The 18,461-nt window shown below is 32.5% G+C and overlaps 1 protein-coding gene across 1 annotated transcript in view; it reads left to right on the top strand.

Moving 5' to 3' along the window:
• Positions 1 to 2,037: 2,037 nt before the first annotated feature.
• LOC124354974 (ATP-dependent RNA helicase vasa) overlaps positions 2,038 to 18,461 on the top strand; it is a 52,583-nt gene continuing 36,159 nt past the window's right edge. Inside the window, exons 1-5 of the mRNA XM_046805812.1 lie at positions 2,038 to 2,185; positions 8,643 to 8,716; positions 11,898 to 12,096; positions 12,185 to 12,292; positions 16,733 to 16,963. Coding sequence (XP_046661768.1) covers positions 8,645 to 8,716; positions 11,898 to 12,096; positions 12,185 to 12,292; positions 16,733 to 16,963 — 610 coding nt within the window. The 5' untranslated portion in view covers positions 2,038 to 2,185; positions 8,643 to 8,644. The remainder of the gene's footprint in view (positions 2,186 to 8,642; positions 8,717 to 11,897; positions 12,097 to 12,184; positions 12,293 to 16,732; positions 16,964 to 18,461) is intronic.

The following is an 18,461-nucleotide window of genomic DNA, read 5'->3' on the forward strand; positions in this document are numbered from 1 at the left end:
AATGCCAAGTTATAACGTTTCTTCAACGTTGATCACCATCAATAGTTTTTAACTATAATAATCTTGGTCATACACTTACCAGTGAGTGCAGAATAAGGTACTTAGGCGTCTTGTTGACACCCACATTGAATCATGGATTTAATATTAACAGTATATGTATGAAATGTTTTGTTTTACTTTTCTTACAGAAAACTTTATTGGCAATAACATTAGTTTTTTATAGTGTCTAGAACACTCTCTACAGCCTTCAGACCCTCTTTATAAGGTATGTTTTTGTATAGAGCATTTACATCTACTGTTACGAGGATTGGATTGGTTGTTTTACAGTAATACTTTTTTCAATGAAGTCAGTAGAACTGTTTATATAGGATGGTAATGATTTTACAAATAGTTGAAGTTGATCATGAATATAAGCTAAAATTCTTTCTGTTGGACTCCCGTAGCTAGAAACAATAGGTCTACCAGGTGGAGGACGAATGGATTTGTGTATATTTGGAAGTGTATTGAATATTGAAGTTCGATGCCATTTTGGAATTAAAAATTGAATTTTTTTAAAGACAAGCCTTATTAAAGACCACTTCTATACATTTAAACTAAAACATGTTTTCAGTAGACCAAAGCAAGCATCCATTAAGTGCCACCTACAGTACCCGTGCAACCCGTTGTATAAAAAAATCACTCCGTATACACGAAGAACGCCAGTTAAAGAAATTAAGACACATAGAGTACCTATAGAACACCTAATTAAGCTATAATTTCATTTGAAATAATCTTGTTATAAAATACATATAGATTATTTATTTTTTTCCCAACTGATTACACCATGTTTCTATCAGTATAATAGCAAGATAGTGTGATAAATACGGTGCAATAAGGCAGAGTTTGAAGGAAAAACAAACGTGACAGTCTAATGTGGCTTGATAAATACTGTATAAAACGTAAAAATAATAATAAAATTAACAAGTAACAAAAACACCTCAGAGTAACAATAAGAATAGAATAGTTTAACAATTAAATACAACAAATTTAAAAATATTAAGTACGTAAAGAATTTTACAAAATCGTCACACGAATTTATGTTATTTATTCATCATTAATTTTTTGTAGTTCCTTCCTTATACCCATTTAACATTTATTTTAAGAAAGTTATAAGGTTAGAAACAAAGAAAACTTGGAAAGTAAAGCATTCTGATTTATTACAATTCTGTTGGGCCACATATTCGGAAGGAAGATACATCAGGATGCAATTTTGGATACTGATTATGGTGAGAAAAAAAATCACAGACCTATATTATGATCGTCTTTCATGTTCAACCACATTCATCAGCAGACCTTTCTCCTTAGGAAGTCAGCGCTAACTACAAAACTTGAAACGAGCTTAAATATAAGCGTGAATCATCCATTAAAATATTCGCCTGACTATGAATGATGCGGTTAGAGGGTAGTGAGACTTGTTCATTACAGGAGTGTAATATATGGGTGGAAAGTTAATAGTAGCTTCTTTGGAATTCAGTTCAACAGCCTATTATGGTTAAATAACAGTGAAATTTAATCAAAACAACTATTAATTTTTTAACATATAGTTTTTAGATATTTTGATGTACTGTACAAATAAGATATTATAAATTATTTATGGTAACCATAACAACTTTCACGAAGTTATTTTATAACGAACGCAACCGATCGATATTTGATCACAATAATGTAAAAACAACTTTTTAGCTGAAGTTGTACATTATTTTGCTTTTTGTTCATTTAATCAATGGTTTTGAGAATGTTAAGGTGTAAAAATTAATACAGGCTTTGTTATTGTTAAAGATTAGGTAGTAGTAGTATTCCACACCTAAGTAGGATTTATTATAATTATATATAACTTTTTAAGTTGATACCTCAACCTCAAATAATAACATATGTTGAATAATCTTATAAAGTAGTATCAATATTAAAATTTAATTTATCATAATATGACTTTTGGGAGATTTAAATTGATTACAACTCTTAACGAAAAAGACTTGGTACATTTGTTTTAACTCAAAAATATTCTTAAATCTCTATTTTGATATTTTGTATTTAATTTTGTATTTTACTTTTCCCGCTATTTTTATTGCATCCCGGCCTGTTCTGAAACTAAGCACAGCTTCTTTCTTCTTCATCGTAGTCAAGGCTGGAAGGCAGAATTATTCCGGTAGGCAATGATAAATATGAATTTATATTATTTAGTATCTGTTATTGTATATTTGTGATATACAATTATTAAGTATAATCATAATTAAATATAGTACTGTTGACTTCAAATATATTTGATTGACATATAGTTTTAGATACAAATCACTTCTACTTTTGTATAGCGTGGAGTCCCCTTGATAAGAAATTTCAAGAACGCTAAAATTTGGAGTTACAAGATTGTCCAAGTAACCATTTGTCATCTTAATTTATATTAAAGATCTTGTATACTTTTAAACAACGTGACTGGATTTTATTTTATTTAGGTTAGTTCCTGTTGGATAGCTGTTTCTTATGATGAGGTATCAAAGTCTCACAGTTTTTACCCAAAATCTATTCTTTATAGCAAAGCTTTCACTCTCTAGATTACATTACTAGATGTAGGCCAGAACTACAATGGGTAAAAATGAAATTATTGGCTTGATTGTTATACAAATTGAACTTCTTTTCTCAGGTGGAGCAATATTTCCCTGTTAAAGGCTGTAATGCTATTGCGCTGTGTGTTCTAGCTACTAAACTATATGATGCTCTGCCAAATGAAGTGAAGGCATTATACTTTGTGTGTAAGGTTGAGTTTTATCTGAAGTCGTAAACCATTACTCTTTAGAAGAATATTTATATGCCACTGGGAGACAACCAGTGTAGGGTAAGATAAACGGACCCGGTTTTTTATATCGAAATTGGCAAACGATATTACTTAATCATAACAATCGATACTGATTAATTATTTTGAACTATTAACTTAAATAATCTATACTAACAGTTGTAAACACTGTAAAATAATACACGTAGGATATTTCAATTTTACATAAGTAATTCTGATTATTAAAAATGGCAGTCAATTTCATAAAACTACATGACGTTGCTTTTTCCTGGCTTCAACATGTTGGACTCGTACTGAAAAACCCATTATGTGAAATTTGTGGGAAAGAAACAACTGTAACTGTGAGAGGAGTAAATATGGTCGTCTTCAGTTTTCCTAATTTTGGCTATAATAATTTGTTTGATCACTGTAAATATTAAATTCATATTTTAATTTAAAACATATGATTGTTATTGAGGATTATAGGTACTTTTATATCGATTGATAGTCCAGGATTTGAGATGTGAATATTAGGTATCAATGACTATATTCTTCGATATAAAAAACCGGGTCCGCTTATCGTACTCTACCCGACGACCACTAACCTTTGCTATCTTTAATTAGTTTAAGGTTTGTACTTTACTGTAGCCACCACAGTGTGGACATAGTCTGTCCAGCTTCTCTAGTCAATAATAAAGAAGGTATTGTGGCTGTGTATCATCTTACTGAGGTCTGTTGTCAACGCCATCTTTAGATTTATAGTGCTTTCAGAGTGGTTTTGGCCTTATGGCAAAGGGGCTGCTGGTGTTTGCGTTGATGATGATGACAAATCAATCACGTAAAAACTAGTGGAATTTGGAACCATTGTACTGAAATTTTACATGGTTATAATTATTATTTTAGCAAATATTTAGAACATTATATAGTACTCGCCAAACACTACATACTTGCTAAAATGTAGATTTAAAAGTGTATTGTACTAAAACTTAATTTTATTAAATCTTGATATTTCCTTACTCTGTGCTCAATAGCGGTTGCAGCAAAGGTTGAAATAAGAAGTGTTTTTACTATCAAGCTGAAGCTATACTTTTACACTATAAATTTAAACAAATTTAAAATAATGGTTAAATTAAACATGCGGTTGTCCTGTCAGTAACCCTTTTAGTGCCGAGCCTATATATATATATAGCCTATATAGGTTCAACCTGTTAAGTCATAAAACCCCAAGAGCCTATATAGGCTTGGACCAGTTCGGACATTAAGCACCAAGAGCCTTTATTTAAGTCTCTCAACATTTTCATGCAGTACACCAACCATTTATTGACTAATATCAATAAAATTAGTACTGATTTATACGTTTTATGTAAAATGTACTATAGCAAGCAGCATTGTGTAGACATTCATATAATATTCAAACAAAATAACAACACACACAAAAATGTTTTATCTAACAACACATGCATTTTCATGGTTAAAGTCAGTTTTGTACTTTGTTTACTAATAAATACATAAATCTGTAAATTGTTAGTATTATTAAACTACATTTTCAAAGATCTATCTCAATGAAATATATTACACCATAATACAGAGATTTGTTGAGTAAATATTCTCAGGCATTTATTGAGTTCTTAATTTACACAAAACTAATTTTTTTAAATGAAAAACGTTTCTAACTTTTAAAGGTATATGTAGTGTTTTTAAAGCTACATTGGATAATTCTTAAATTAAATGAAAATTTTGGGAAAGAAATATTGGGATCTAATTTTAAATTAGATTGTGAGAAGTTACAATAAAAACGAATATGTAATCCTTTGGCAAGTTACTGCTGGTAATTTTAAATTATTAGGAAGGCGGTTCACTGCCTTGAATTTATCAGAACTTGTCTTGTTCTGCAGTTATGTTAAATCTTACAAGGCTATTGTTCTTGAGTTGGATTGGGCTGGGCTAATGAGAGAACAATAGCCTTGCTCTGGGGCTACCGTGACATACCCAGCGACTATGCTGCAGTACCCGACGGGAGAACCCGCACCAGTAACTCTGGTCTTACGTTACGTGACCTTCCCAATATGCTTGGTACTGAAAGGTTTAAACAATGTTTACACAGAACAGTTGATTACATTTAACAGGCTCTTTGAACTATAATATTTGCTGTAGGCCTATTGCAACCTTTAGAGACCAAGATAAGATTTTTCGCAACTACAGAGACCAGTGGAGTGGAGCCCTGAGGGATTTTCAAAGTAAGAATATGCCTATATGTTACCCACAGATTCTAAGAATGTTCATGTAAAATTTCAGTACAATTGCTCCCGTAGTTTTATACATGATTAAATAACAAACTCACTTTAGCATCTGTAGTATTAATTAAGATGTAAGAGAACAGTGTTCACGGTACTTTAGTATTATCGATATGTCATTATTTTGTAGGAGATCTTCTTGGGGAGATAAAAAACTACATTTCTGAAAAGAACAGACTTATTTCACTTACTATGAAAATTACATGTCATTATGACTATTGGTTCTTGTTTTCTGCCTTCTGAAAGGAAGTGATGTTGTTGAGACGAAGGCCACTTCATCCCTATGTACTACTTGTTATTAGGTTATACATACGTACGTATTATAAAAATAAAGTGAAAATTAACATGTAAGAGTATTCACATGATCCGAGTTTGAAGTTAGGTACTATCTCTAGCGAGGTTTTTCTTTTTTAGCCAGAATTGTGGGGTTGCACCATAGAAACTTGCATTGATGGCCAGGGGCATATCTGATCGATACTTTCCCGACTTCAGATCATATCCCAGATTGTCCAACTTAAATAATGTTGGATAATTTGGCATGTGATCTGGGGTCAGGAAAGTACCGATTAAATATTCTCCTGGCCTTCAGTGCAGATTTCTGTGGCCCTAACCCATACGTCTGGCGAGAAAAAAAAATCCCTTGAGATAGTACCCAAATTCAAGCTCTGATCACGTGAGGACTCATTCACTTTTTATATTTATATAACACCCATATGTATTTAGCTAGTAATAAATAGTAAATAGAAACAGTGGCCTTTTTCTCATCAAATTCACTTTCTTTTAGGAGGCAGAAAACAAGAACCAATCGTCATAATTACATCTAATTTTCATAGTAAGTCAAGTAACATCTGTTTTTTTCGGTACGTTTGTATTATCCGGAGGCTACTATTTTTGGACGAGTTTTCCTTATCGGGGTCCAAAATAAACTTCATTGTATGTTACTTGTACTTTCCTTATTTCGTAATGAATCTAAAAATACCCGATAAGTCATATTTCCTGTAGCCAAATCACCTATCACTTTAAAATAATTAATTTTTGTCCTTTTAGTTTTTGTTTTCATTGATTGTCATGCGCTTGATTAATTTATAATTTCATCATGAATAATTATCTTCACCTCTGGGATTTACCTTGAACTGAAGAGATAAGTTTTTTATTGGCAGATTACATGTGGCAATCCAGAGTAGCGGCAACTGGTGGCAACGCATTCAAAGTCAAAATATCTTTATTACATTATCATCAAGATAAGTATAGTCACATTAATAAGGCATTAAAAGATCTTAAAGTTAAGACGTCAAGAATTACAACAGTCAAAAAATTCATTTAAAGTATAAAAGGGTTGATCTTGTAGCCAGGTCTCTTTTAAAGAGCCGCTTGTCCCTTTCCTTCAGCGCGTCTGGCAGGGCGCTCCACATCTTGGCACCGATGTATCTCGTCTTCTTTTCAGTGGAGCTGAGTTTGTGCACAGGTAGGCAGTAGTTGTTGGCATGTCTGGTGTTCTACTGGTGGAATTGTGATCCACTTCCAGCGGATTCCGGTTTCTTGATGTGGAATTGGATTATTGCCTCCAGGATGTACAAGTTGATCACTGTAAGAATCCTCAGTTCTTGTCGACATTGCTTCCTTTAGAGACACAGAATATGATAACTGTTCATCGTAATGACTTGAAAATTTCAAAATAGTTTAAATAAGTCTGTTCTGTTTGATACTGTAATTTATTTATGTCTCCGATAGGGAAAACTTCTTCAAAAATAGAGGCGTCCGGATAATACCAAAGTACCTTTTTCTAATTATGTAGTTTTTTGTGTCCCTGGTAGAAAAACTTGCAATTGTTATTAATTAAGCCATTGATTAACCGAGTTATTTATTGATGAAGATATTTTCTATGGTCAGGATTTAAATTCTGCTTTAGATCCGATGCATGGATGCATTAATCCGAACTCTCTAACCGCCTCTACGTGTGAACAATTTTACCTGATTCAATTATCTTTTTTTTATTTTCATTCAATTTAGTTTTTATGAAAGTAAGTTCAAATCAGTTATTCATTATAGGATTGGTAAATATATGTTGTTTATTATTTATTACTAGCTGTTACCCGCGGCTTCACACGCAATTTTCAAAACCGAAGTCCTTATATTATATAGTAAAGGCACTTATGATGAAGTCCTATGCATAGTTTAAACCGTAAATAGGCATAGGTGACACATCAAGTAGATATTATTTAATTTTGTGGTAAATTTCAGGTCTAAGTTATTTTCAGTGCCATAGTAGTAGTAGAGTTTGCCTTGTCCTGACAAAGAAAAAAATATATACTTATATAGGACCGAGAAGCCTACTTCGGTTAAAAAGTGCCCACTTCAGATCGTTTAAATTCACGTACTATGTCACATTTCAGCTTGCAATATTTCCTCGATCAAATTCTATATACTGTACGTTCGATTACGCAGTTCTCGGAAATCTACTTTGGTTTAAAATCGTCTACTATCGGCTTCTGTAATCTATTTTCAGTTTAAAATATTTCCAGAGACATAGTTGTTTGTTTTGTTGTTCTGATGAAGAAAATATACACATACGTAGGACCTATTACGGCCAAGGGGAAGTAATACTTAAAGTTTTGCGTTACACGTGTTTTTTGGACTGTAGACAGGGAAAGAATGAATCGTTGAGGCATTTTAGTGTTCATTTCTCTGTTTTTCCAAAAGCCACTATTAAAATGCCATATCAAAATGTCAAAGAAGCCCACCAGTTTAAAATCACTTATGTGAAAACATTCATAACTTTGTTCATTAAGGTTTGTTACGTAGCAGTGTTTAAATAATATTTAAAATGTATTAGATGATTTAAATTCGTCACTGGTGCGATCTGGAGTAAAATTTTGATATTAACTTTTTATTTACTATCTGCATTGTACTACTGATCAAGCACTGTTTACTTAATATTTGATCAAATTTAAATGTAAACAGATGTTTCAGCCAATTTGTTGCCATAAAACTGAAGGTGTGAACAGCTGTTTAGTGCCAGTTTAATTTAGATTATGAAATGTAAAAACTATATTTTTCTGGATTTCAAAATATTTCAGGTAACTTTTCTTATATTTTGCTTCATAAAAACCTTCCATGGATTTCAACGAACATTAAAAAAAAAAAAGAATTGGCTAAATTGGTCCAGGCGTTGTTGAGTTATGCGCTTACCAACACATTTTACGATTCAATTTTATATTATAGATTAATAAAAATAGAAATGAAGTATTTTAAAGTATTAAAAAATTTAAAGTACAGAACTATGTATTAAATCTTAATTTTTAATATTTACACAGTAACAGTAAATTATATTGTATTCTAAAGGGTTCAATTTACAATAAGATTCTGATAATGATTTTATATACATGCATTGCAGTTTTTGGATGAATGTTGTTAAATTTAATGAGGAGTGATTTATTGGAAACGCAGAAGTGACTAAATCGATGACAGTTTTGTTGCTCAGTGATTAAGTAAAGCATATCAAGGCATATTTTGTTAAACGCCAAAATTTGAATTTTTTTCAGAAATGGCCGATGATGACTGGGATGATGGTCCATCAACAACAACATACTCTGCTCCTGTTTCTAACTTATACCAGGTTATGATTTTTATGTTGACCATTTTTATTAGACTAATTGAATCTATTTTTATTAGATTAATTGAATGTAAATATATGAAAAGACCAATCTATTTATTTAGTTACCCTGAAATAATTTTAAATATTTATAGCTTGAGGACTAAGAATCTAATACTTAAATTTTTTTAAAGCACCAAGTATTCAGTCATTATTATAATGCACCATTATTTAATTTTATTTTCAAAAGGTTATGCTGTGTGTTGGTTTTTTAAGAACCAAATAGCCTACCACTTATCCTAATACGGGGTGTGTAAACTGGAATACCTGGTAAAATCATTAAATTTTGTATAGGTAAAATATGAAAAATAATGTAGTTGCTTGATCATTTATCAATATTTATGCAATGCAATGCATTTATTACGAAGTGTAACCCTTGTAGTTTTAAAGAATATTTATAAGGAACATTACTTTTTTTTATAAACTAATATAACTCACAATATATTTATAAACAAAAATATAGTAACTGAAGAAATAATACAGACATTATTATATGTAATAAATAAAATTGTAAACTGTTGCAGCCTGTGGTGTTTATTAATTTATCGAATACTAATTCAAAATTTCTAAAAAATTGTCTTAATATTTAGGTTAAAGACGTGTTAGTGTATAGTGTACCTGTATATATGTACTATTGTGTAAGTGATTGTTTTTACCATGGAACAAGATTATTTGGATCAGGACGAAATAGGTGCAGTGTTAGATGAATATTCAGATGACAATGTAAGTAGTTTTAGTAGTTAATTTGATGGTATTTAAGATGATATTTTATTATGAAGATGACAAAAATCATATTACTGATCCTCAGAACACTAATTTAGATGGTGATGCCATCAACTAGAGGTCAGCAAGAGTTACACATTCAGATAAACCAAGGCCTAATACGTCTAACCAAGGCATAAATGGGATTGGAGTGATATTTTTATGCATCCACACAACCAATATATATATGTTGTATCCTGAAAAAAAACATGTTTAAAAAATAAAATTTTAGGCATTTTCTGCAGCTTTATTTGTAACAAAAATCTAAAAATGAGTTTAATGTGGCTCCAACAAGATGGCGCTCCTGCACACTTAACCTGAGGGGTACATGATTTCCTGAACCAGGAGTACCCAGTACGATGGATTGGGAGGAATGGCCCTGACCACTGGACAGAGATCTCCCGATCTTACACCGCTGGACTTTTGCCTTTGGAGCTTTCTAAAAAACCTGGTGTATGAGACACCAGTAAATAGAGTCCTAACTCTCATCACACAATGTTGTAGCTGCTGCAGCAGAAGTGGGAGGAAACCCAGACTCTTATGTAAGACAGTAGATGTTACAAAGAACTCAGCTTTGCATCAACACAAAAGGAGGAAAATTTTGAACATTTACTGTAACAATAAGTTTAATTTACATTCTTCACATTATGTAGATTTTTATGTGTTATTACGAAGGAAATAAAGTTTTGTTTCAATAGCTTTGCAATTTTCTAGTCGAATCACAAAGGGACACTACAAGTTGCATACAAGGAGGCATATCACAAATTTTAGACCCCACAAAATATGTTTATGATGTGTATTGGACAAAATATGTTTGTATTCATTCACATCCTTTATGAACCCTGAAAAAAACATGCACTTTTATTGGAATCACCTGATATGATTGATCTAACCTCTGTCAGTCTACCATTAGGATTTTTATTTTGTTTAAAATGCAGGCATCTCAAAATTAGCAAGAGCCGTGATCACATTACATCTGTTCTCTCACTAACTTTAAATCAATCATTCTACTGGTTTTCCAATAACTTTGAAACATATTGATCCTCACAATTCCCATGTGCAAGGAGGTCAATGACTTTTTTCAGTTTTTATATTTTTCAGTTTTTTTTATTTGCATCTATCATTGGCTGAAGAGAAGGAGCAGTTAACTCTTCTTGGGCATATTGTTTGTTTCTCAATAGATAAAATCAAGAAACACGATGTTTAGTAACAAGGAGGAACCAATCAATAGGATTATTTTCATCTGGTACTTACACAGTAGATAGACTGTCGATCTTAGTGAATGCTATCTGTTTACCCTGTACCCCGTTTAATATGTAGTTATACTGTAGATTAAGATTAAATGTTCAAGCTTTGTATCAAACCAACTAATCCATCAAAGTAACTTCACCATATGTGGTGATGAGTTACTGAAAAATATCATATGGTGTATGATATTCACAGTACACCCTGTTAATTAATTTTCTTGTTTTGTGTCATTCTTGTTGTCAACATGGTTATCCCAAGGACCAATGTAACTAGTCATATTTTGACTAACAGAAAGTAATACTCCCAATGAACCAATGTTTACAATTTTCAATAGCGATGTAGAGAGGTAGACTTTCACACAATATTTCAACCTTCTAGGTCATCTTGGTCGGCACTTATTGTGTGTACAGGGAGATCAATGGATTTCGTTCACCAGCATCGTTAACACGCTTAGTCAACAAATATACAATATTATAACAAAATTATTTTATTTAAATGTAAATTTTCTAACCTTTCCGATAAATTGTACGATGGTCACCAAAGGGTTAATATTACTATGTACTTTTTACATAGTAAAGTACAAACTGTACCTGTTTTAAATCTGCATACAATTTAACATCATATTTAGAATTTGTTGCCTGTCACTTACATATTGACTAATGTGACAAAGCCTATTGTAACATATGTTATTTAACGGCAGTAAACAAATTGAATTGAATTGAATATAATAAAAAAAGTAAATGGGTTTTTTTATTTCCTCAGATATTTTTTGAATTTTTATGAACTTATCAAAAAGTTCAGAAGTTCGTAGTTTTAGCCTATATTCTATTTATTTATTTTATTTCATCTTTATAACACGTTTCTTATGAGTAATGGTTAAGGTTTAAATTACTCTCAAAGAGAATTACTGGTTGGCCCAAAATACTGCACCATAATACAGTGAACTTACCAGTTCTAGGATTAAATGCTAAATTAATTATTCTAATTTTAATAAAACCTGATGATTCACAAAATGTGATAAGCATTATGTCAATAGTCAATTTTATTTAATAAATTGATTCAACTGACAATTGTAAGCTTGGCACAATATTGTTTTCATGAAAATAAATCCAATGAATATATTTTTCTATTTCAGCAATCAGAGACCGGAAGGGGTGGTAAAGGTAGAGGCTTTGACCCGGTAGACAATGAAGAGAGAGGTAACAGCTACGGTGGAAGATCCGGCTTTGGATCTGACAGAGGAGGCAGAGGTGGTGGACGGGGAGGAGGACGTGGTGGAGGTCGCGGCGGAGAAAGAGGAGGCCGTGGTGGCGGAAGATTTGGTGATGGAGACGGTAAGTTCTGTTGTTTTAATATTGATCATTTTAAGTTATGCTGATAAAACAAAATATCTTTTCTATTTATTATCTTTTATCTGTGTAGGACGGAGAGAAGGAGACTGGATCTGCCCTGATTCAGACTGTAACAATAGCAATTTCAGCTGGCGAACAGAATGTCAAAAATGTCAGACTTCAAAGCCTGCAAGTGAAGGTAATTATTTAATCTTAATTTTTGCCAGAAATAATGCTATTTTGTCATTTAAATGATTTTCTGCTAACAGAACGTTGCTAACATTGTATTATGGAATCATATTATAAATATGTTGCTTGTTTGGTACAGTGGAAGATTATCTCTTACTCAATTCAGTCATCTCTACTTTGTTTTAATCAAATTAGATAACTCTGTTTTTAAGTCAATACATGATTTAAAACTATTACAGTACAACCCCGATAAGTCGGCCCCCGTTAACCCGGAAGTCCGGCTAACCCGGACAGATTTTCAATAAAAAAATTTAAAAATCAGACAAACATTTCAATAATAAAAACGTAATATGTTTGAGTGGTATAGTATCCGTGAATCTATTTTGCATCAGTATTTGATGGGACTGTAAGACAGTGAGTGTGTGACTCATGGCACACGGCGGCCGAGTGGCGGTCATTGTCCCGGATTCTCGGAAACAATAACAGACGCGTATTTCCCTAAATCCTCTCCCACGCTACTACCACCACGCCTGGCCCCTCAGTACCGTTCCTACCTCGCTCCGGAGGCCATGGAGATGCAGTGACCAAACTAAACGAACTAATGGTTTATTTCGAGCGGCAGGCACAAACATCGCCGGCTGAATTGCTCATGTTGAAGAGACTGCGGGATCGCAAGCGGCAGACGACATTGGCACAACCAAAGCTGACTGAGTTTTTTACCAGGAAATTAACAGTTATAAATGAACTGTAAGGATTAATAATAATTAAATGTGCATATGTTTGATGTTATTACAATAAGTATACCGTATTTTATTAATTCTTCGGCTAACCCGGATTTTCGTTAACCCGGATCTTCGTTAACCCGGATCGGCCGCGGTCCCGATTAATCCGACTTATCGAGGTTCCACTGTACAACAATATCTAAATTACTGCATTTTATATGAATGGTAAGATGGTCCATTAAACAAATCATTAGAATGACCTGATGGAAGAACAGAAAATAGCTGAAAGATAATAAAATCTCCACAATTTAAATAAAATTTGTACATAAAACCATATTATTTTGTTTAATTTTTATAACGTTCCAAATTTTGTTTATAATCTTTTGTTGTTGGATGTTTTAAACCTTAAAGCGTGGCATACAAATATAGAGAATAAAATAGTGGGTAAGCTATATCAAGTAACACCAAGTAAGGTGCGTTTTTGTTGCAATGTTGCACAGCAATGACAGAATGAGCTGAGGGGCAGGAGAAACATTTATTGTCTAGAATTGGCGGTGGATTAGCGGCATCATGTGGTACCGCTCTGCTGCTCACGTCTTGTCATGAGTGTTCCCCATATGTACTACACAAACATTAAACTTAAAAGTCATCGCTCACTGCTTACCACTCGTATCGCGGCCGAGACCTCGGTTTGTCTATGAATGATTGCTCGTCGCACATGTTCCGATTGGTCATCAGATTACATAGGTTACAAAGAAAGTGATGTTATATTGCGGTCACATCCAAACCTCGACTGAACAGGGTTTACACTGACAAAAACTGTGCAAGTTTTGTGTCTGACTGTAAAAATTGTGACCAGAGCTCTCGTGAGCGCTGCTACAAACCAGTGTCGACTGGAGATCAGTCTCGACTATTAAAATTTCAACCATAAACATTGCCGAGACATCACTGCCATGTGTGATCAGACTTCGTATTGACTCCTGGAACAACCAGCGATACAAATGTAGCAAGTACTTGTGAAAAAGCAAAAAATTGTTTATCTTGTTCATATTATGTGACAGTAGTTACACAAATTCTTTCGCAACTTTACTTGCCAGTGTAAATACACGACGATATGTCGTCGGCATGATATAAGTTATTATAAAGTTATTATGGCTCTTAAGTGTTTAATTTTAGCGACACCAGTGGTTTTAGAACTTATAATGTTATTTTCATACATATACAATATGATTGCATGGTCAAAGGTTACTAAATAATATTTACATAACTCCTAAAGAAAGAGTAAGAAGATCAGCTGTTACTAAGAACAACATCTGCATCTGCTGTGTAATTGTTTACGTTTAGTAGACTGTGTTGTGTTGTTACACTTCTGTGTTTATTTTGATGTTCTTTACGTTTGTGTGACGACAGTTATATTATTGTTTCGGTACTTTCAGTATGAAATATTATTTTATTTTGTAAATAATGGGTGACTCAAACCTAGCAGAACATTCAAGTGAAGTTGACAGACAATTGAATATTGACTTTTCAGATGATGATTCGGTATTATCTGATATTTTTGACGATGATAGTGACCTTGATCCGACGTATGATCCTAAATATGATAGTGGCAATGGCAGAAATGTAGGCCTATTTAGTGCTAAAGACTTAACACCTGAGATACCATCTACATCAGCTGAGAATAATGTTACACAACCTAGGCCTAGTACGTCACAGGTTTTGTGTCATTTAAAAAAAAATATTTTTACAAAATATTTATTATTGAACTAATCTGTCTGAAAATTTTTTTGTATGTTTGCAATAAAATGACACATGAAATAAAATTATATCCCACGGGTTAATTGTCCCTTGTTTTATTTCTAAAAAAATGTTAAATGTAACTTTTCTTTTTTTTTAGTTTGCACATATGCGTTATTTTACATATATAAAAGTACATGACAATTTTTTAGCCCTTTTTGAATTTTTTATTTGTAAAGTACCTTATTCCAAACATTTTAATGTATTATTTAGGCCATTAGCTAGTATACTAGTCATGGTATGATTTTTCAAATGAAATCGTACAAAATCACTGAGAAGGCCTTGGGGTTTTTAGACAGTTACTTGCAAAACTAGACTTGGTAAAAATTTTCACAAACTATATTTTTAGGTTCGGGGCTCAAAGGGTTAAGTATGTCTTATTTCGTGTTGTAATAAATAAATAGATTCTCTATAAATGTAAATATACCCATACACTTTTATGTACATGGAATATATTTTGGAAGCTCATTTTATGATCTACTATTTCGATAATTTAAAAGAAGAATGTCTGCAAATTACTTTGACGTAGGGTCCACTGCAGACTTCTGACTCGCAATGATGGACTGCAGTCTGCCCCGCGCTAACGCTGTGTTAGTATTGTTATTTTTGTTTATTCTGTATTTAATATATGTATTTCCCCAACATTACAGAAAGGAAAGTTATTAGTTATACACTATGTTTTGTGGACTCATCAAAAGACACAGAGATTAAACCTAAGGAGCTTAAAATAGGTGTTAGCGATAAATCGTCACTGACAAATAGCTACAGCATCACAGCTTTGTGGCATTTCTTGCAAATACAATTGGTGATGATAAACCATCACCGTAGAACTCGGCATAAGGGTTGAATACAATATTGCAGTTGTTGTTTATTTGGTTTATAGAGTAGAGAATCGGAACTTTCCAACCGGGAATTTGAAGAGGTTTTGAGTGGTCACCTTGATGGAGAAAACGAATAGATTAAATCAATCAGTCTCTTTTTTTGTAACTTTAGTACACTGCTTCCGGGAAGTACATTCATGTGACCTATCAAGGTCATAATTTCTGCTGATGAAGTTTCTCTTTAGCTTAAAATAAATCAGCCAGTCTAGCTATGTTATGGCATTATAATGACTCACGACAACTTATGGTTCCTAATTATAGAATAGTTTTCACTGTTCTTTGTTATAATTCAAGCTCATACAATTTATAGATCTTTCACCACACTGATGCAATTGTTGGTCTGACACCCTAATTATTAAACATTCTTCAAATTTACAATCTCTAATAGGACTACTATAACATTGTTAATTTGTTATTTATTATATGCATCATTATAGACATGTGTTTATGAAAAAACTAATTATGCTGCTAAGTTCAACAAAAGTTGTCTATTCTTCAATAAATGTGGATAAACAATGGTGTACTGTACTATAGATGTTAAATTCATGATTTTGACAGATCTTTGACAAAAGGTTGGAAAATATTTAAGTAAAAAGTAGAATTGCTTTAATAAATATAAAATACCCTAATTGCATTTTGTGCAGTTTTCATACACTGTGAAAAACATGAACCATTTTTGGCATATACAAATTTTATGACTGATCCAACAAATGTAATATATAGGGTTTTCAATCCCTTTTCCCCAATGTCAGGGATATGAACAACAATTAATTCTGATATTTACATAGATTGCTGTGCTGCAAATATATCTCCAAATGGCTGGCAAAATATATCTTTCAACATGCTTGAGTTTTTGGTTTGAATTATGTTAAATAGCATTCCTTAGAAGATAACCTTTTCATTCGTTCATTTTAGATTTCAAGCTTTGACTACAAATAATTAATTACATGAAAATGTTTGTCATTCACAGACAGTTCTACTGGTTTCATTGACACTTTAATAGTAATTATTTCATTAATTAAAATGATTTTTGATTCTTAAAAATTACAGGTAGTGGTCGCCGTTATGATGACGGAGAAAGCCGTGGAGGCCGCGGCGGGGGCCGTGGTGGTAGAGGAGGTGGGCGAGGAGGACGCTATGATGATGGTGGAGACAGCTATGGTGGTGGTAACCGTTATAGTAATAGAGATGAGGATGGTGATAATGGAAGTTCTTTCCGTGGAGGAAGAGGAGGTGGACGGGGAAGGGGAGGTGGCAGGGGAGCCGAAAATGGAGATAATGGTATGTTAAGTAATTAAATAATTTAGTAATTAATATTGAATTAGAACAATTCTGAATTGTTTTATTTGAGGAGTTAAAACTTTTCACCTTATGATTTGAATAGTAAAATTATGCACTACATGTTTATGTGACTAGCTAAAAAATAAGAAAGACAATCTTTGTAGAAGTTATACTTATAATAAAAGAATTTTAAGTAGTTTAAAGCCATTTAAATATGTTTTACTAATTTTTTAAAGTGTATAACTAATAGATTATATTATTGTGCATGTTATTTTATAATAAAGGTTGAAAATTTAATTGTAATATGTTGAAAGCTTAACCCTATGCACTCGAAGGCAATATTTATAATTTGTCCTTGGAGCTCGTATGGCCAGCTCTACTGGTCACCTCCATTTTGTCAGAAGCGCTGATTAATTTTTACCGTAATGTTATCTCAGCTTGTATGTTCAGCTGTACTTGCCAAGATATACTTCCATATCTCGTAAGGCCAGTAAACAGCAGTTATTTTATAATATTCTTTTTGTTTTATAATGAATGGTTAGTGCTTTATCCCTATAACTGATAAAGTTGGTTGTTGAATAACCTATCAAGCAGCTTTATTATAAAGTAATTTTTAAGTAAAGCAGTAAATTTTAAATTAGTCTATAATTATTTTCTAAACATTGACTATGCAAATAAGACGAATGATGCGTAGTGGGCCTATACACTGAAGTGATAAAAGGGATAAAATTCTAGAAAATTGTACTAGACGACGTCTGCAAACTATTTTTGACTACACATATGTATTTTTAAGTTTTATTCTGTAAAAAAAGTAAAGACAGAAAAATGTAAAATAGTTCATTTCTTAGTATAACATAACTGTAAAGGCCTACTTTATAACATTTATTTACTTTTTTTTTTTGTTAAAAATATACATTTAAGAGTTAAATTTCCCAAATGTATGTTTGTCTTTATATTTAAAAAAATTCATTAAAAATAAATTTAAAATTATTTTTCATTTCTTTTTTAAACATTTTAAATTACTATGCAAATAACTCCTGAAGTTGAAAAATAAATCCCATTTGGGGAGGTAAACAACAAATATAGCCACTGAGCTGTCAATGAAAGTAGTGCAGCCATCTGTACTGGCCATACGAGTTGTGAGGACAAACTACGGCAAAACTAACACGAGCTGTCTGCAACCTTGGTGTGGCCAGTGTTGCTGGCCTTTTGAGTGCAAAGGGTTGATTTACGAGGGGTATCCAAAAAGTAAGTTTCCATTAATTATGAAAAAGTTAAAAAGACTTCAACTTTTTACATCATACCTTATTTTTCTACATAGTTACCATCCCTTTCTAAGCACTCTTGGTATCTAGGAAGTAGTTTTTTTATTCCAGCATCACAAAATTCACCCGCCAAATTTTTAAGCCAAGTATCCACCTCATTTTGAAGGTCATCGCTGTTGGCAAATCGCCGACCGCCAAGGTGTCTTTTCAGCTCCGGAAACAGATGAAAATCG

The sequence above is a fragment of the Homalodisca vitripennis genome, chromosome 2 (genome assembly GCF_021130785.1).
Source record: "Homalodisca vitripennis isolate AUS2020 chromosome 2, UT_GWSS_2.1, whole genome shotgun sequence".
NCBI lineage: Eukaryota > Metazoa > Arthropoda > Insecta > Hemiptera > Cicadellidae > Homalodisca > Homalodisca vitripennis.